The sequence below is a fragment of the Ursus americanus genome, chromosome 20 (genome assembly GCF_024610735.1).
Source record: "Ursus americanus isolate L20-20 chromosome 20, mUrsAme1.1.p, whole genome shotgun sequence".
Taxonomy (NCBI): domain Eukaryota; kingdom Metazoa; phylum Chordata; class Mammalia; order Carnivora; family Ursidae; genus Ursus; species Ursus americanus.
The window spans coordinates 27,729,750-27,750,331 of NC_142146.1; the positions used below are offsets into that span (position 1 = coordinate 27,729,750).

Here is a 20,582-nt window from a genome sequence, read left to right on the forward strand (position 1 = left end):
AGATTTTATTTATTTATTTGCCAGAGAGCAAGAGCACGAGTAAGAGGAAGAGAGAGAGCAAGAGAGAGAGCGAGAGAGAGGGAGAGAGAGAGAGAGTACAAGCAGGGGGGTTAGCAGGCAGAGGGAGAAGCAGACTCTCTGCAGAGCAGGGAGCCCAACGTGGGACTCAATCCCAAGATCCAGGGATCATGACCCAAGCCGAAGGCAGACGCTTAACTGACTGAGCCACCCAGGCATCCCTAGGCGGTACCCTTCTCAGTCACCAGGAGGGACACTGTGTCTGGCTGTCTCGTTACTGGTGCATTAATTTGGTCACTTGATGAAGATGGGGTTCACTAGACTTATCCATTGTAAACATACTTTTTCCCTCCTTGTAATGATCAGGTAATCTGGCAATGATATTCTGAGACTGTAAATTTCTTGTTTCCCTGTCTTTCACCTAATGATTCCAGCATCTGCCCAAATGATTCCTTTGCTATGCTGGCTGCAAAAAACTGTCCACTATTGAAATGAAAAAATGATAAACATTTTACGAAGGAGAATCTTTTTTATATCTAGACCATGGGAGCACCTTGTTTGAAGCCTACTTTCTCATACAGCCTACTATATTAAAAAAAAAAAAATTCCCATTCTAAAAGTACACTACTGGGGCACCTGGGTGGCGCAGTCCATTAAGCGACTGACTCTTGATTTCAGCACAGGTCACGATCTCGGGGTCCTGGGATCCAGCCCTAAAGGCTCTGCACCCAGCAGGGAGTCTGCTTCAGGATTCTCTCTCTCCCTCTCCCTCTCATTTCTCTCTCTCAAATAAATAAATAAATAGATCTTTAAAAAAGAAAAAGTAACACTACAGATATTTGGGAATACAGAAAAGTAAAATGTAGAGAAAAAAATTAATAGTTCCAGTAGCCAAGAAAAACATCAGTTTAGGGAACTTTCCCAGCTTGGTGATGGCAAAGCTATTCTCCCTGTGAAAGTCAGATAAGGATCCCATGGGCTTATTAAAAAATGTTCTAGTACAGTATAAAGAAATGAAGAAACATCATTTTATCTTTCTCCATATTTGGGATAAATTATTCTTTCAGAGAATTTAACATACTTGAAAAGAATGTTATGACACATTTTTTCTCCTTCATAAGCTTTTGAGAAACATAATTTTTAATGGTTGCATACTATTTCAGTAAGTGTTTCTACCATAATTTTATCAACATTTCCCTCATATTGTGGGATATGTAATTGTTTCAGAATTTAATCTATTATAAATAACAGCTTTGCACAAATGTTTTTATTTCGGTATCTCACATTCTTTCTCTATTTATGAGTTCTTACTGAGTTAGCATGTGACTTTACTGAGTATCTAAAATATCCCTACTTGGGATTCAGGTGGTTTCCATTTCTCCTAAAAGATGGATTCATTTTCTCTGGACACCACTCATCTCATTTCTGACCTTAAAGAAGTGAGAGCACTGAGGGTTTCCTCATCCTGGATGTGTATAACCTCTCCCTCCATCATCATTGGTCTATACTGATCACTCCGCATGTGCAGAGACTCGCTCTTCTGCCTTCTGCTTGTCTGCCAGTCTGTACCCTATATGATGGGCAGAAAGGGAAGTACTGGTATTTTCAAATATTAAGCACCGGTTATTGGGGAATATGTCTGACTACTGTCCCAGCATGATGAACCCAGAGGAATTGTCACATGAACAATCTTTGGAGAAAGGTGCCTACAATGTGGCTATTTTAAAACACCAGAATTAATCCATTTGCTTCTAGAGAAGTTCTGACCAATAGAACTTTCTGAGATCTAATATCCTATATCTGTGTTGTCTAATATGGTAGCCACTAGCCACGTGTAGTTATTGGACACTTGACATTTGTATAGTATAACTGAGAAACTGCATTTTTAATTTAATTTAATTTTAATGAATTTAAAATTGATAGCTACCTGTGGCTGTGACCTCTGTATTGGAGAGCCCATGTCTGAAGAATAAATCCAGAAGGGTGTAGGCATCTAAACTTACATTCCCTTTATTTCTTCCTTTTCAGGGACGTTCTAGTTTTGATGGACCTCAGGGAGAACCTGGAAATGTTGGCCCTCAGGTAAGTACAACCACTCATGGGTCGTATTTCACCTGCTTTTGTGGAGGAGAGAGGTCGTCTGGGGGTGGAAATGGGCTTGTTTCCTTCTCTAAGGTCTCTGGTTCCCTTCTACTTGTAGGGGTCAAGAGGAAGACGAGGTGTACCAGGGCTGAAGGTCAGTGCTTTCTGAAAAATTTTGCTTCTCATTCCACAGATATGGCTACTTTAAATAGTTCTCTCTGAGGTCAAGGGGAATTCTGGTTGGGCTGTCTGAGGTTGCCGGAGGATCACTGAGAAGTTTTCATCAAGACCTTTTCCATGAAGAAGAAAAAGTTAATATGGTTCTCTGCTTCTCCTCCAACCTGGTATAATATTTCATTTAGGTTGAAAGGAAGCTAATACCTTAGTGATTCTAAAGGAAGCTAATACCTCCAAAATAATGATTTTTCCATTTAAAGAAGTGGGACTTTCTGTGGGTGCTCAAGGGGATCTCATAGTCCCTAAACAATGAAAAAAGATTGAGCTTTTACCTTTTATCCAAATGGGAAGGATGTGATTTGCGGGTAGGATAGGGGCTATCTCTGCGGGGGAACTGTATTTTACTAAGCAATTATCTAGCACCGGTCATTGCCCTACACCTTTATTTCTAACACCTCAAGTAAAACTTTCTACAACCCCAGGAGTTATGAGCACCATTGGTTACCTTTTACAGATAAGAGAGAAGGTACAGATTTAGCAAAACTTGTCAGAGGTCACATGGCTAATAATCAGTGGAGACAGGATTCAAATCCAAAGATTAGGATGCTCTCAGAAATTTTTTTTAACAAAATAAATTTATTATGTAGATTTCTCTCTAACACAGTGTGGTCATGCTCTGCTGGTATTTTTTTCTGGCATTCTCATGATTTAGAGATGGAGGAAAAGTCAGAGATCAATTTATGTCAACTCTAAGCCCGTGTGTGTGTGTGGGGGGGGGCAATGACTTCTGACCTCCTAGGTACAAAAGAAGATGGAACCTCTAGTCTTCAGACCAAACAGGTTAGAAAAGCATGGATATTGAGAAATTCCAATTCTCAAAAATCCAAAGAAGTTTTGTTGACACTAGTAAAATATTATTTCTCACAAAATGTTTAGGATTTGAAATAAATTCTTTTTTTAAAAAAGAAGTTTATTTATTTAAGAGACAGAGAGTGAGAGAGAGAGAGAGAGAGAGAACACAGAGGGAGAGGGAGAAGCAGACTCCCCACTGAGCTCAGAGAGCCCGATGTGAGACTCGATCCCAGGACCCTGAGATCATGACCTGAACTGAAGGCAGATGCTTAACCGACTGAGCCATCTAGGTGCCCTTAAATAGATTTTTTCTGGTACTTTTAATTTGGTTTTAATACTTGTGAAATAAATAATGTCTTGAACTATCATTTTATCCCCACAGTATTATACTGTTTTTATCCCCACAAGGCAGAAAGAAATAGGCTACGTTTTGGAGAAATTAAGTGGCTCTCGGCAATGGAAGGAATTTCCTGCTCTTGAATTATTTAATTCTTTTGTGATGCTACGTGTAGTTTATCTAAATATCCGTTCAGTTCACCATGGGTTCTCTGCTCAGTTGGGTCATGGTCATTTTTGTTTCCCTATGTCACCCCATCTCCTGTGTTATTCTTTTTAAAATTTAATCTAAATCAGAGTGAAACCTGTGCATACATACACTGAAAGTCAAATTGCTTTCGTAAGCTTATCATGAAAAATATCTCCCTGTCCATTCTTTCCAGCTTTTCGGGAGCACTCACTTTCATCTCTGTGGGCTATTCCTTCTGGTATTATTGCTGGTTTTCTAAACAGCATGCCTACTTTGGTGTTCCTTGTTTTTCAGTTTGGGATGTTTTTCTCTCAATTTCTGACTATGGGGGATAAAGATTTTTCTTAACTTGTCCGTTTCCTTCTCCGTACGCTTGCCTCCAGCTCATCCTTGCAATACACTTAGTTTCTTCACTTGTGGTCAAGTCAGTTCATTGCTCATATGACGACTAGGCAAGTATTATTTGCAGCTATGTAACTTTTGTTTTCCTTGACGCACCCCCCTCCCTATTTGCTTTGTGTTCTATGTGCCTATTACCAGTTAATTACAAAGCTCTTTGAGAAAACTGATCACCTCCCAATATATTCAAACATGTGGGGTTTATTTCTCTTGAATTTCTCCTTCCTGGGCCCTCTGTCCTCTAGCTCTAATTCAGACCGATTGCGGTCTGGGCCTCTGCACTGTTGTCTTTTTATCGGGACAAATTGTGGAACAGCGACCTCTCATTTTGGGAGCAGAGAAAAATGGGTGCAAACTGCTGCCTTTCATAGGAAGCCTCTCCATTCAGCACATTGGAATCTTGATGAATCCCTGTCACGGTTTGCTCTTTTTCCTATTTGAGCTTTGATTTTTTTAAAATAAGAGATAAAATCATAACTATTTGCAGACTCGAGGGTGAAGTGGGTTTATCCAACATGTCAATAGTTTGCTAGTTAACCCAGTGTTGGAACCTGGGTCATAAGATTTTTTTATGGAAAATATTGTATTATGGCAAACAAATCAATGCAGAATTTATTTTGACAATAAAGGAAAACTTTAACTTGTTAATTATAATACAGCTGAGAATATCATTCGTTTTTTTAATGTGTCCGTAAATCCACTAGCCTCCAGCAGTTATTTTCACATTCGTGTGTTTCCTGTACAAGATAGATAATAGAGAGTTATTATAATGGGTATATTATTTTATAGTCTGCTTTTCTGTTTCCAAATCTTCCTATTATCATTTTAATATATTACAGCATACTCTGTAGAAGAACTCTGATTTGCTAAACAATTCTTACGTTGAGCATTTGGGTAATTTCTGTTATGTTGGATATCATGGTCAGTGATGGAAAGAAAAACTGTATTATGGGGTTTTTGTTTTGTTCCTGCTTTTGATTTGCTGAAAGGATTTCCTTAATATAAATGTACAGACATGGAGGTACAATAAAAGAGTCTGAACTTTGCTTCATAGAGCCAAATTGTTTTCAGAATGTTGCACAGTGAATGTCAGTAATGCGATGTGCAAACATTTCACAACCTATTTCAAAATTTCTAGCTACATGCCTTTTAAAACACAAACTGAAGGTTGCTGGAGGGGAGGTGGGTGGGGCGATGGGGTAACTGGATGACGGGCATTAAGGAGGGCACCTGATGTGATGAGCACTGGATGTTATACGCAACTGATGAAGTTTTGAACTCTACGTCTGAAACCAATGATGTGCTATATGTTGGCTAATTGAATTTAAATTAAAAAATAAAAAAAACTTAGTCATGTTTATGAATCTAGAAATCAACTGTTAAAGAGCAGAATAATATAGCAATAGTAATCAAGAGAAGCGCTTCCCATTTACCGGAATAGTTTTAAAAACTTAAGAAGCACGAGGAATTGATCCATGTAGTGCATTAATTCTGAGTTCAAGATTTTTTCTCTTTGCAAATCTACGAATAAATAGTAACCTTCCCAACACAGGAACAACATGAAAAAGAAGGCAGAATAATTCACAAAATGGGTATTATGCTCAACCTTAGAAAATGTATCTTCTCTGTAGAAGTGAAAGTATTAATTTGAGGGAGAATTTAAAACAGTTATTTAGAACAGAACCTGCAGGGTTTTGTTTTGTTTTTAAGATATTATTTATTTATTATTTGAGAGAGAGAGCACACGAGCAGGGAGAGGGGCAAGGGGGGAAACAGGCTCTCCACTGAGCAGGGAACCTGATGCTGGCTCTTTCCCAGGACTGAGCCGCCCAGGCACCCCGAATATGTAGGATTTTAAAGCCAGTTTTCTGGGAGCACCTGGGTGGCTCAGTCAGTTGAGCGTCTACCTTTGGCTCAGGTCATGATCCCAGAGTCCCAAGATCCAGCCCCACATCAGGGTCTCTGCTCAGTGGGGAGTCTGCTTCTCCCTCTTCTGCCCTTCCCCCTGCTCCTTATCTCTCTCTCTCAAATAAATAAAATCTTTTTTTAAAAAAGCCAGTTTCGTGCCATTTCTTTATGTGCTTTATGTGCTTTGAATGTCCCAAAATGTCACACTTGTCGCTGTATTCAACCTTCTGAGTTTCTTCACGGTCCTTAACACCAGTGAGCATTTAGCCCCTGTCCCTTAAAAGGAATGGGTGGGCTTTTAGGGACTTGTTATTAAGTTAAATGGGAGCTTGGGTTGCTTAATCAAAGTATTTTTGCTTCTATTACCAGCTAAGATATTGGAAGGAGACGTGAAAAGACTGGGAAAGACAGTAAGAATTTGGTTTTGTAGAATAAGTGGAACCCCCTCTCCCCATATCCTCTCCAATCCCAAGTGAACTGAACGCAGACAATCAAAGTTTTTTTTGTCTTTCTCTTGTGGCTTTCAAGTGCCATCTTGCAGGAAAGGCGACCTTCAGTAAGAACACTAATGGCGCCTGGTGAACTCACCAAGTTTTGCTCATTTTGACAGGGTGCGCGTGGAGAATCCGGTGAACAGGGTTACCAAGGAGAGCTTGGATACCCAGGCTCACAGGTTGTATCAGTCAATTTGTTTTTTTAGTGCTAAAGGATATTTGTTTGAAATTATCACTTAGATTCTTGGATAGGGATTTAATGTATATCAGAATGGCCTTGGATATCTCTTTTCTAGGGCCTTCCAAAGCAAATTGTATAGTCTCTCTCCTGGGCAGTTTAAACTCCAATAGCTAATATTTACTGAGTTCTTGTTATGTCTTAAATATGGCCCGAAGCACTTGTATTAACCCATTTAATCCTTCAACGGAGGGTTGTTATCCCTATTTTACAGAGAGAAATGGAAGGGGGGGGGATGGAGAAGTTAGGTAAATTGGCCAAACTCACACAATTAGTGAATGATAAAGATGGGATTCAAACTCAGGCAGGCTAGTTAAAAAATCTATGTTCTTAATTACTGCCTCTGAAAGCTGTGTATTCAAAGTACTCAAATTTGGCATGAGAAATCAGCAAAGTGTTTATTGAGAATCTGATATACATAGGGCACTTTGCTAATAGGCGTGGGATGTTCAGAACATTAAGGCAAGGAAGGGTCTTGCCCTCAAGTGGGGTGTTGTAAACTATTCAGTGATAACTGGAAATTTGAACTTCCAACCAGTTCTTTTGGAATCTTCTAAGCGTAACCCAAATCTATCACTCTGTAAATCCTTCTGGAACATGTCCTACATCTTTCTTTTAAAGGTCAGATTGTTTCCAAGTATCAAGTGGAAGAACTTTAAAACAACAACTCTTACTAACACATTGAATCATTCTCCATAACTTCAAAAATTCTATGCGCGTCAAGCGATAATTTTGAAAGGTTTCTGTTGTTTTTTGACTTGACAAAGGTACGAAAGAACGAAATGGGTGATCAAAGTGTAATTAGAGATTGTATTTTTTTTATGATAGAAAATAGTGTCTGAACATGGGGGGAAACAACCGAGAGATGAATTTTTGCCTTTTTTTTTGATCACTGGCTTAATTCAAATTTGGACCCCCTGCCACTGTGGCATTGTGGCTTTCTCTTTTATATTCATTTTATCATACCGCTGAGTGCAAGAGGAACGAGTTGTGTTGTGAACCATGAGCAAGATAATCGACAGAACCTCTCCTTAATTTCACCTCCCACTGGGATGTGGGCATGACGCTCTATTTAAATAGGTGATTACAATACCTCATGCAGGAGTATAGAAGCCACGATCCGTGCTTCTAATAGGAAAGCATTTCTCAGAAAAGCTGGAGGAAAATTAGTGTTGGAATCAGTAAAGTGAAATAGATTAGGGAGAAAATGAGTACCTCCCCAGCAATGTGCCCAGTGCGATTAGGCTCTTGTGCTATAGAGAACAGGCAAGTGTACTATTGGTTCTTGATAAAATCAAAATGCACTCTCTGGTCCTCAGCCCTTGTATGTCTAAAGAAAAGGTTGAATTTTCAAAGGAGATCAGTATCCTAGCAGCTCCTCTCATTCGCCTTTTAGGATTTGAAGTTAGTTGGGCGTATTAAAATATAAAAGCAGTGTTCTGAAGTTTTCGGGCTCATCAGGTCCTACCGCAGAGGTGGTTACAGACACAGGTGCTGAAGGCTCACGTCCGGTGCTTCGGTGGTGCGAGCCTGGGGTGCTCGCGTGCAGATGCTGCTCAGCAGAGTATGGGAAACACGATAGCGATGGGTCAGGGCACCCCGATTTGTGCTCCCATCAGGGACCAAGGTGACTTTGTGGTCACATGGGGAATGAATAGCTCCATAAACACTGGTTGAACTTTAATTTCATCTTTGGACCAGGGACTGAGAGGAAGGCAAGGACCACCAGGAAATTCTGGACAAAGAGGCTTACCGGGTGTTGAGGTAGGTTTGAAAAACTAAAAGCTACAGCAGAGCTGCTCATTAACAACGGCCAGTTCAGACAGCTGAGTGTTCCGGACTGATAACATAGAGCTACGCTGTTTGCTCTGGGATTGGTGGGTATCAGGGGTTTCTAGAAATAGCTAATTTGATCCCTGGGTGTACCCCCTTCTACTCTAGGTGCATTGTGGGAATACAGTGATCGGTAAGATTGGGTCGGAGCTCCAGGGTTGTTTAACACAAGCTCATAGTGACTTACCTATAGTGCAAGAAAAAATACAACTGTGAAAGGGGTATAAATGACTTATTGCTCATAAACATGAAAAGGAAGCATCGCCGTCCCAATTTTATAGATGAGGAGACCGAGGCTCAAAGGGATTAAAAATGATTTGTCATCTGGGTAGGAAGTGGCCAAACTGGCTCCCAGCTTAGTTCCTTCTGGGGCCCCTTCTCCTCCTGACCCGGGATCCCAGTGCTTCCTAGAAGGGTCAGACCTCATTGAGAGAGCTGATCAGGAGAGGCTTCCTAATGACGGGAGCATCTGACATAGCTTAACCCCGAGCAGCGTGATCTAAGGTAGGGATAAGCACCTTGATCTGGAGATTCAAAACAGCAGCTCCAGGGCGGCCTGTGTCCTAGTTCTGTTCTTACTCTCGCGATCAGGAAGAGTCTAGCCCTGTAAACTGCTTGTATGGTTTTCATTTTCATTTGATAATATTTTCTGTTTGGAGCGGGTGAAAGTCCAGGTGTTTGTCTTCCCGATCTCCTAATCAAATGGTGTTTTTCCCTCTAGTAGCCAGATCATTGCTCCAGTGCTCAGCACTTGGTAGATGTGGCCTCTTGCACAGAACGCCTCCCTCCTCCTGCCCCACCCCACCCCCCAGCCCAGAGGTTAAATGTGCATAGGAAGCATTCTGTCTGTTGAAGGATACAATTAATTGTATAAAACATCGAAGGTGATTTGTGAATATATTACCAGTTCCAGACCATTTCAATAATAGCAAGAGAGTCAGATAGATAACTTTGTGGCCCTCGAGGTGATTTTAGTCCTGATCTTATTACAGGGGATTGCTGGGCTTCCCGGACCAATTGGTTCCAAAGGAAAAGCTGGACCAACAGGAATGAAGGTAAATGTCAGAGAACACATCTTTTTTGATTGCAACTTGGGTTTTCTTATGCAAAAGAAAGCTTACGTGATCATTTCAAGCAGGAGTTTCTGATATAGTTGGTGGTGGTATTGCCTGGCCATTACTTCATAGATGGACAGATGGATACAGAAAGGGAAGACATATAGACCGACATATAGAAGGATGGATGGATAGATGGCCACCTATATCAGTAGGCAAAGACATATCAACAGAAAGATAAATATATGGATTCACTGCAAATATAGATTCTCACATTCACACCTATAAAAGCCAGAATAATATAAAATTCTGTTCCTGGTGCTTCATACCTGGTTTTGCTAATTTTTAGTGCCAAAATCTCTACTATTTACTAGTTATTATCTGTATGTAACAAAATCTAGAGGAAGATACTTACTTTGGACTATATGGTGATGCCACTAAGACCTGAAAAGGATGACTGTAGAATCTCTAAGAAAAATGACATATGATTGCATGAACTCACAGGAGAAAATTAACTTCGTGTTTACCTTTTATTGCAAAAGGGGGATGTTGGTGATGTAGGAGCCACAGGCCCGTGGGGTCCACAAGGACTAAGAGGGCAACCTGTAAGTCCACTTTCTCTGTTTTGGACTCTTGATTCAATTTCTTGTTTGTTATTTGCTCTTGCTTCACACCAAATTCTAATATCCTTGATGAATATTTGGGACACAAATATGATTTGATCCCCAGAGCTGTTGTGAATTTAAAGAGTCAAAGATTCTCAAATTCTTCCTATAAATCAAGAACCTGCAGACATCTCGGGATGTGCTTTGCCTTCTCCCACGCTGTTGCAGAGGGACGTGCCAGTGAGCCTTTTCTGTGTGACAAAGCTGTTTTATAAGCATGTGAGACTTTTTGGAATACAGATGTGTTCTATGAAACATTTTTTCCAGGGAAACAAATAAGACAGGCGATCAGAATCACAAACTTTTAAGTGCATGGGCTCAATTACCCACAGCATAGAAATAACCTTTGGAGGCCAAGCATTGTCAGAGGTTTACTTCAATAGATAACTCTACCAGAGACAGGGCTACACAGTTATACCTTCCTTAGTCATCCCTCTAAACATGAGAGCAAGTTAGTTATTTTGTGACTATTTTCAATTCACCTTTTTATTGGAATGAGCTTTATGATATGGAAAAGCGTTGTCTGTCCTGCACCTATTTATTTCTGAGAATTCTTTCATCAACAGTGGGCAAGACCTGCTGTTGTTTTGCACTCAGCACTGAAATCACATTTGTTAGCCAGGGGAGGAGAGAAAAGCAGGCTGAAAAGCTTAAACGTAAACGTGGAAGGGAAAGAACAGAACAGGATTGTTGTCCAGTAGCGTTCTGCCTCCACACTCGAGCCAGCTGATGAAGTTAACACTGTTCAACTTTGGGAAAATGCCCTGATTTAAAATGATGCAAAGATTGTTCCTACTGATCTCTCCCTGGGGCAGACCAAGCTGGGGAGCAATGCCTTTCTGGAAGGTGTCATTTCAGGAACGTCAGAGGCAGATTTCTCCAAAATAGACAGTTTGGGTCTCTGGGGTTGTAGATGCCTGAGGCTCTGTGTGTCCGTCAGTGGAGAGAAGATGGAATAACAGCAAATGAACCTCATGTGCACCCTTTTTGTCTTCTAATAATTCATCTTTGGCAATCTTCTTTATCTTATTCTTTTTTATTTTCTAACATTTCAAACTTTCCTCCTTAGGCCATAAAAATGATCTTTGTGGCTTAAAATTTAAAATTGTCCTTTTTAGTTGACTATTTGGTTTAGGTGCAGTTTTTGTCCATTCAGCAAAAAACACCTAAAAGGTTCCGAATTCAGTCCTTAATATAGGAAGCACACTGTGTATATGTACAGATGCTAGGATCCCAGTAGCATCATCAACATATTCATAACGGTTAGCATCACCATCACCTCCACCTCGACCATCACTGCCTCCACCATCACCTCCACCACTGCTACCACCCACCACCCCTGCCATCACTGCCTCTACTATCACCTCCACCTCCACCACTGCCACCACCATCACCTCCATCACCATCACCTCCACCACTGCTACCACCACCCCTGCCATCACTGCCTCCACTACTACCTCCACCACCACCACCGCCACCACCATCACCTCAACCACCATCATTTCCACCACCACCATCTCCACCACTGCTACTACCACCCCTGCCATCACCGCCTCCACTACCACCTCCACCACCATCATCTCCACCACCATCACCTCTACTGCTGCTACCACCACCTCCACCACCACCGCTATTACCACCACCATCGCCGCCGCCACCATCACCTCCACCTCCACCACGATTACTGCACCTTTGCCAATATTATCACTATTACACCATCAGCAGCAGAATAATGACCACTTTCTCAATTACTTTCTCTGAGCTGGCATCATGCAAAGTGCTTTCCATGCATAATCTCACTCAATCTTCCCAGCCACCATGCTATGTACACGACGTTTTACCCCATTTAATGGATGAGGAAGCTGAAACTTAAGTTGAATAATTTGCCTAAGGCCCCTCATATAACCAATTGGGAAATGGAATGAAAATTCAGGTCTGTCTGGGTTTACATCCTATGTACTGATTTACTTAACTACATTGCCTCTATTCCGATCTTTCCCCCTAAAGTCTGTCTTTATCTCTAGAGATTTATGAAGTTCTAGAGCTTCTGCCATTGTTACTTTATCCTGCAGGAAAAACCCAAGGGGGATTTTGTATGATGATTTGTCTTCCTACAACTGTGGTATCATCTTGCCAAAGTACAGAAACTTGCTGAAGAACAAGTTAAAAACAAACAAACAAAAAGTAGTTATACCATGGTTTTTTAAAAAATTTTAAACACTTATCCTCTTCTTACCTATAAAGGTAGCTTAGTGTTTATCCTATAAGATAGAATAAGGCTTAACCAAGCCCCTCTGCTTTCACCACTTCCTTGCACTGCTGATGAATCCAAGGATTCAGATAATATAATCAACCAAGTACTGATATGGATAATTCTATCATTCATCTTGTGTCATTTTCTTAGGGTCTTTTAGGTACAGATGGATATGGACTTCCAGGAAGAAAAGGAAAAAAGGTGAGGCTTGCCCTTCAGAGTATTTTAAAGTAAGGACTATAGTTTTAATTTTATTTTACTAGAATAAGACTTATTATCCAAGTGGTATGCCAGAAATGGTTTCTGAATGCTGTTTATGACATGTTGTAGCTGCCAGAATCCCCTCCTTAAAAAACAAGAGCTGCCTTATTTAAAAATCAAACTCCTTTCCTCATCTTCCACCTGTGCCAGATAGTCCCATCCCAGCCAGGAACTTCCCAACCCCTTGCCTTTGCAAATAATCTTGCCTCTATTTGGGATGTCCTTACCCATCTCCCTCCTTTGGACAGTTTTTACTCATTTCCTCCGACCAACTCAAATATCAGCTTCTCCTTGTGGAAGCCTTCCTGGACTTCCACGAACAGATTTGGTTGTCCTGTACTCTGTGCTTCTAGCGTGTGTTGGTCATATTTCTATAGTAGCCCCTTGCCGTTGAGGTTCTATTAGAATTTATCCCTACATGTTTGTCTCCCTTCTAGCTTGTGAATTTGAGAGTAGATTGCACCTTATTTGTATTGCTGGAATGAGTCTGGCACAGGGTATTCAACAGGTGTGTTTGAATAGTTCTACTCCCATAAGATGGTATTTTAGCATGTTGTAGTTAATAGGTTACTGACAGAAGTTTTGAAGAATGGAAGTCACTTGAAGCTTTTGAACACATCAAATGTCAATAGCTACAGTTATTCTGAGTGCTTCAGTCTGCAAGTTACCATTTATTGCTTCACAACATAAGAAATCACCAGGATGTTTAGTGATGCCCAGCTACTTAACTCTGGGCTGGTTTCTCTGTGATTCTCTTATTTCCCTTGGTGGCACTGCTGCCATTTTACCACCCAGGAAAACGCTCGGAGTATAATTAATGGGCATAAATTCCAAAGCATAGTAAGCTCTTGGTAGATATCTGTGCACTGACGAACAAGGGAACCTCAGTGATCATCTAGTTCAGCCTTTCTGATTTACAGATGAGAGCACTGGGATGCAGAAAAGTGATGTAATGTGCCGATGGTCACACAGCTGGTCACACGTGATGGTCGCACATGGTTAGAGACAGATCTGAGTGCAGAAGCTAGCCCATGAGAACCCATCCTGGCAAATTAAGTCTTTCTTCTCTGGTGGGGAGTTTGCATAGGAGGGGAATTCCGGGTAGAATTCAGATGTCCATGTTTTAAGCCACATACCAGCCCTGCACTAAATCCAAGGGCAGCCTATGCTTACTGTGGTGTGACTGACACTGTGGAACACACGGATTCAGTCCATGTTTCATGGGTTTTTCCTGGCAAGGCCTCACCTTAAACAGCCCTTATTGCTGCTTGGCTGGCTGGCTACCTTCCCCTCGCCTGTTCACTCTCTTGTCTGAGTCAGCTGTTTCATACCTTCTCCCCTTCCCTCAAACTTCCAAGACCTGCTTTCCCTTCCACATTTCAGCAGACAATTGTGCCTCTTGTTTCATTAATTAAATAGAAGAAATGAGCAGAGAACCTCTACGTACTTCCACCACTACATAGGCCAACCAACTTGCCTCTGTACCCTGCCTTCCTCCTACTGCTGTGGATGAGTCCATGCCTTCATCTAAGACTGATAGTGTCTCTCATGGGCTGGATTCCATCCCCCTTTTGCTTCCTTAAAGTCCTGGCTCCTTTCTCTTCTTCATTGTCAAATTTTCAGATCATTCTTGTCAGTATACAAAGAGGGGGGAATATAGCCCATCTGAAAACCAAACAACAAAAAACCCTCACTTAACTACATAGTCCCATTATTCCCTTTCCCTCTGGCAAAATTCTTTGATGGATTAGATCTGTATCTGTGGTGATTTTACCCTCCAGACGTTTACCCTCCAACTGAGGGAGGGGGTGCAAATGGCACCTAGTGAATAGAGACCAGAGATTCTTTTTTTCATCCTTTAATACACAGGACAGCCTCTTACAACAAAGAAGAATCGTCAGGTCCAAAATAATAGTAGTGCCGAGGTTGAGAAACTCCACTTTCTTTCCTCTGGTTCTCTCTAACTGATGACAATTGTATCTTTGCCCCTTGGCCCTGCCCACTCAATGATATCTGCTTTAGTCAAGGTAAAACCCATGGTGCTAAATCCAGCGGTCAGTTCTCTGCCGGTATCATACAGTCCAAGTCTCAGCAGCATTTGACAAAGGTGATCATGGGCCTGTTCTTGAAACCTTTCCTCTCTCATCTTCCAGAACACCCCCACTTCCCTGGTTTTTGCTGGTTCTTCGTTCTCAGTTTCTTTTCAATGTTCTTGACCTCTATATATTAGAAGACTCAGACTTCTATCCTTATACTTCTCTTATTCCCCTCTTTACTTACTTCTCAGGTGACCTTATCCAGTTCCATGACATCAAGTATCATCTATCCTGTGATCTCTGGTGTACTTCTCCAGCTTGGACCAATCTCTTAAACTCTAAACATGTTTCCACCTTAAAATTGGCATGTCACAAAACAACCTTCTTCTCCTCTTCCTCCTCCCCCTCCTCCTCCTTCTTTTCCTCCTCTACCTCCTTCTCTTTCTCCTTCTTCTCCTTCTCCTCTTTCCCTCCTCCTCCTCCTTCCTTTATTCTTCTTCTTTTGTTTGTTAACCTTTGATTATGGAAAAATTCAACATATTCACAAGTGGAGAGACTAATATAATGACACCTCTCCCCATGTACCCATCACCTAGTTCAAACAATGAAAAACCCTTGGCCAATTTTATTTTATTTTATATGTACTCCACCACACATGTATCCTTCTCCCAATTATTTTGAAGGAAATCCCAGATATCATATATTCCATGAATAGGTATTTCAAGTTGCATCTCTAAAAGATTCTTTATAAGTATAACCACAATACCATTATCAACCTAAGAATTAACAATAATCCTTTAATATCATCAAATATCTGGTCAGTCAAAACTGATTCCCCTGACAACCCGCCCCTCTTCTAGCCTTCCCCCATCTCAGGGAGTGGAGCCTCCCATCTGCCAGTTGCTCAAGGCAGACACTTACTCCATCTTTATTAAATGTCTGTCTCTCACCTCCTATATTTACCCCATCAACAAATACTGTGAGTCTACATTCCAAATACATCCGGCGTTTCATCACTTCTCACCCCCCACTACTGCCACCCTCTGGGCCAAGCCACCTAACTGGCATCCTTGCTTCCACTTTAGACTCATCTAGTTAGTCCTCTGAGCAGCAGCCAGAGCCCTATTTTATTTTATTTTATTTTATTTTATTTTTATATTTTTAATTTTTTTAAAAGATTTTATTTTCAAGTAATCTCTACACCCAACTTGGGGCTCGAACTTGCAACCCTGAGAACAAGAGTCATGTGCTCTACTGACCGAGCCAGTCAGGCACCCCCAGACCCATTTTTAAATGAATAATCAGATCATGTCATTCCTTTAGTCAAGGCCCAATTTCAGCTCCCGATGTCATTCAGAATTAACCCCACTGTTAACATGGCCTACAAGACTCTGTACAATCTGGCCCCTCTCTGAACTCCCTGACATCATCTCCTCCTCCTCTCCTCCTGCCATTCTGCTCCAGGGTTCCTCAAACACAGCACACATTCATATTCTTGCCTCAGGGTTCTTCACACACTCATCCTTCTGCTTGAAATGCTCTCTCCCAGATACCTGTTTGGCTGCCTTCCTCAAGTTATGCTGGTCTTTGCCCAAATGCTGCCATTACCAAAAGGCTTTGTCTGACCACCTTATATAAAATAGTTACCATCGTCCCAAACCTATCCATGTCATTCTTTATCCCTTAATCCCCTTTCCAGAGTAGCATTTCTCTCTCTCTCTGACATACATTTCTTCTTTGCTAGCAGGTAAGTTCCATGATAGCAGGGTCTTTGTTCTGTTTACTGCTCAATTCCCAGTGCCTAGAAAAGGGCCTGGCATGTAGTAGGTGCTAACTAAATATTTGTTGAATCAACAGTTGCTTTGTAGTGTGCCTTTGATCTGACAATGAGCACCTGCTTCCCAGCAGTCAATTTGGTACCCCTTCCTTTGGTTTCCATTGGATCAGACCTCTGGTTATTCAGACCTCTAGATAAAAATGCTTATGAAGAAAGTTCCATTACACAATATGTACATAGTCCCATTGTTCCCTTTCTCTCTGGCAAAGAAGGAAGAATTGGTAAAAATCATTTGCAAGTTGTTGCACATGACTTATAGAAATAAAATATGGCCACTTGGGAGTAGCTCGAGATAACAACTGTTGCTATAGTTGTTTTTCCTGGCACCTGTTTTGAGTCTGTTTTCTCAAAACGATAGTTCCTTCTTTTTCCCTGAGGAATGTCAAAGAAAGTCTAAATCACATGATATTAAACAAAACCTTATCTCATTTCTGACTCTAGGGTGAACTTGGATTTCCTGGCTCCCCTGGTGCACAAGTAAGAAGCTATCTTTCTGGGTCTGGCAACTGGTGTGCAGCACGTGTCATTTGTTTGTAGTTATTTTTCTTAAAACTCAAGGATTTCCTTTTGATTCTATTAAGGGAGAAGATGGTGACCGGGGCCACCGAGGAGAGAAGGGGGCAAAGGGAATCAGAGGGCGGAGGGTAAGAACCAAAGCGATTTCTCAAGCTCTCTAGAGGCGCACACATGACAACACTCACAGGAGCGTTTCTGTTGGGTTAAGGGACTTCTCAGCAGGAAGCCCTTGTCCTTCTGTCAGTAAACATTCCACACTTTTCTCAGGCCACCCCGCCCCCCACTTAACTCCACTCCCGTTGCTCTTGTGCGTGCAAATGCAGCTCGTCAAAGCCTAATAACAGAAACTCCAAGCTGGAGTTTCAGTTACACAGCACCAACATCTATCGTAAGTCTGGATATCATTTGGAAGGATATTGTTTTAGCTGCAGAGCAAACATTGCTACTTCTGTAAGATTCTTCCAAGCCTTAACTTTCTCTTAGCTAATTTAGGACTGGACTCTCAGATTGTGTCTGCCATCCTGGTGGACTTTGAGCGGTGCTTTCACTGTGTTTTGTGGAGTCCACCATTAGAAATCCATTCCCTCAGGTTCCAAGATTCAGTCTCGAAAAGCTGCAATCGCTGGCAGCTCTTTTCGGAAAGAGCCCGTGGATATCTAAAATCTTGATAGTTTTTAGCTGATAGACGTTAGAGAGCAAGGCCTTGTGGGAAAAAGACATGGACTAGTGTCCGGTGCAGAAAAGAGGTAAGAGAATATTTATTATCTAGGCACTCAATAATTGGTATTTTCGTACATTGGCAAGGACATAAAGAAAAAAATTGATCTATGCCTAACTTGGTTTGCTGCTGGCTAATATTGCCCTGCTCAGCTAAACGTATGTCTCTGGTTTCAAATAAAAAAAGACAAAGCATCAGTTACATGCAGATAATGCTGTGTCAGTTCGAATACCTGTAAGACGAGCAGTGAGCCGTGGTCAGCATAGACCTGTTTTCAGCCTCTAAAGACCAGAAGGTGGTGAGAGAAATTTTCCTTTCTCAGGCCCCAATGTATATTTCCTATATTCTTTTCATTATCTGACCTGGAGTCTAAACCGAGTATTGAGTAATCCTTTAAGGCCGGGTTTGGAAATGTGTGTCTGTGGCTGGGATTAGGTCTGTAGGCGGCAATGTAGATGGCTCCCAAAGGAGACTGCCTCCCTTTCCACGCTTGGTGTCTCACTCCATTGATACGTTCATAAACTAACTGGGCCATAGCAGACTCATTGGATCTTAGAAATAATGACGACTTGGTATTTCAAAGCGGGTCTGGTGGTTTTAATCGAGTTGTATTCAAGAGGAGAAGCTTATTCCTTTGCTTTGGCTATTTTTAGGGTAATGCTGGCTTTCCTGGACTTACTGGAACTCCAGGTGACCAAGGCCCTCCAGGACCAGTGGTAACATGGACTCTTCTTTCTTTTATTTTCAAACTTTGTGTACAAGTGAAGAAGGATTTGCTAAGAGCCATCTGAATGAAGAAATGAACATTTGGGAGGCACTAGAGGATGTGTATAGGGAATGGGCCAAATTTGCTCTTGAGGGCATGGGCTTCAAGTCCTTACATAGTATATTTATTCAATATATATCGTTGACTTGAATATGGGGAAGATATTAGAGTGGCCTGAGATTTATAAACCTGTCTAAATACATAATACATAAAACTCACTGGAGAATGAGTTTATCAATATAAACAAGGTGAGCAACAACATTTATGCAAACACTAGAAGGAAATCCTAACAAAATGTGACATTTATATAATCTGAACTAAGCTGACAATGTTGCAAGTCCACAAATATGTTTAAAATTCCCTGGGAGGTCATATGGTATGGAAGGAAAGACTTTGAGGCTATTGTCATTTTGTACCTCCCCTCGTCGTATGAGGCTAGGCTGCCGTTCTATGACACGGTACAGTGAGTGAGCCAGGGGCTGAACCTGGTGGTTTCACTGCACTTAGGGTTTACTGTAGAGGAGCGACAAGGTCATAGAATCAAAAATCTTAGAAGTAGAAGGACGCACATGCCCGTTTTACAGATGAGAAAACAAAGGCTGAGAAGATTATAGTGACCTGTGTGAGGTGACAAATCACTACCTTGAAGAATCTAAAAACAAAGCTCTCTGGACTCCCAGAGGAGCTCAGTCAGGCCTATCTGTTCTGAAGGGTTCCAGGGATGACTTGTTTAAGACTAGGGCAGAGATAGGATGGTGGTGGGTAGCCTGAGGAGGGGGGGAGGCAACGGCTGGGGTCTACTTTAGAACTGTCTGTGAATGGCCCTGAGATCTTGAAAGGACTTTTCCTGACTTGGATCCTAAACTGTGGCTTGCTCTCAAGGTGACCTGATCTTCTAAGGGTCTTTATGTACCACAGTCCTGGATATCCTGGCCTCTGAGATCTGGGACATACCTCCTAGCCACTCCGACTTTCTTCCTTAAGGGATCAGCCAGAATTCCAGGGCCAGGAGTGAAGGGGAAGAAGGTGGTTTATGTACTATGATAACTTTCTGTGAATGTTTTGCCAACTCTGGAGAATAATGTATTGGACTTCAGAATCTTACATTGTAAACTCATTTCTATTCTTCCCAGGGCATCAAGGGCCCCAAAGGTTTGGCAGATATGACGGTAGGTGAACATTTTAATTCTAAACCTTATTCTTTTCAGCACATGAGGCTTTCCACTTCCACAAACTAGAAATCTATAAAGATTCTTTTGTTTCTCCTCTTACACATTCTTTCAGTTCTTTAAATTTATAGACTTTCCTCTGAAATGTTATAATCACATCAGTGAAAAGAGTAGAATATTATTTTAAATCACGGAGGCAACCTGGATATTTTTGAGTACTACTACTGGTTGACACGAAGGGAAAGACTTTGAGGCCATGACTCCTACACAATATGCCTTTTTGTAAAGTTCAGAAGTTGTTTACAAAGTAGTTGTAAGCCAACATATAGTAGAGTGCATATTCATGTCTCATGACACACCTGAAAACAATCTCAAAAGTTATGATGGTTTTTCATCTCACAAGCACAAAAATACTACTGGGCAGGGGAAGGAAGTGGGGGCCAGTGGGAACCAAGAAGTAATGGGGTCAAGGGATAGACAGAACAGAGAGGAAGAGATCAAAGGAACAAAGCAGAATTCTAAGGGATGTGTGAGGGGTCTGTGTCTTGGCAGTTGTTCCAAAGAAACGTTCCAGGAATTGCTGACTCAGAGATCCAGGAATTGAAGACATTTCTTTGCCTGTTATGCCAAGACTTCTGGATTGAAACTCCCTCAAAATCAAATTTGATTCCATTGCTTTGTGAGGCAGATAAAAAAATAAAAAATATTTTCCCTTATTAACCTGTCTCTAATAATATGAGCACTCTGTGGTATATAAAATATATTTTAAGTGTTTTAA

At 41.4% G+C, this 20,582-nt stretch overlaps 1 protein-coding gene across 3 annotated transcripts in view; it reads left to right on the forward strand.

The window, feature by feature from the left end:
- LOC123788369 (collagen alpha-4(VI) chain-like) overlaps positions 1 to 20,582 on the forward strand; it is a 123,409-nt gene that overhangs the window by 81,575 nt on the left and 21,252 nt on the right. For all 3 annotated transcript variants that reach the window (XM_045791731.2, XM_045791730.2, XM_087870197.1), the window contains 11 exons: positions 2,047 to 2,100; positions 2,219 to 2,254; positions 6,573 to 6,635; positions 8,396 to 8,458; positions 9,520 to 9,582; positions 10,125 to 10,187; positions 12,652 to 12,702; positions 17,077 to 17,112; positions 17,217 to 17,279; positions 18,523 to 18,585; positions 19,769 to 19,804. In XM_045791731.2, coding sequence (XP_045647687.2) covers positions 2,047 to 2,100; positions 2,219 to 2,254; positions 6,573 to 6,635; positions 8,396 to 8,458; positions 9,520 to 9,582; positions 10,125 to 10,187; positions 12,652 to 12,702; positions 17,077 to 17,112; positions 17,217 to 17,279; positions 18,523 to 18,585; positions 19,769 to 19,804 — 591 coding nt within the window. The remainder of the gene's footprint in view (positions 1 to 2,046; positions 2,101 to 2,218; positions 2,255 to 6,572; positions 6,636 to 8,395; positions 8,459 to 9,519; positions 9,583 to 10,124; positions 10,188 to 12,651; positions 12,703 to 17,076; positions 17,113 to 17,216; positions 17,280 to 18,522; positions 18,586 to 19,768; positions 19,805 to 20,582) is intronic.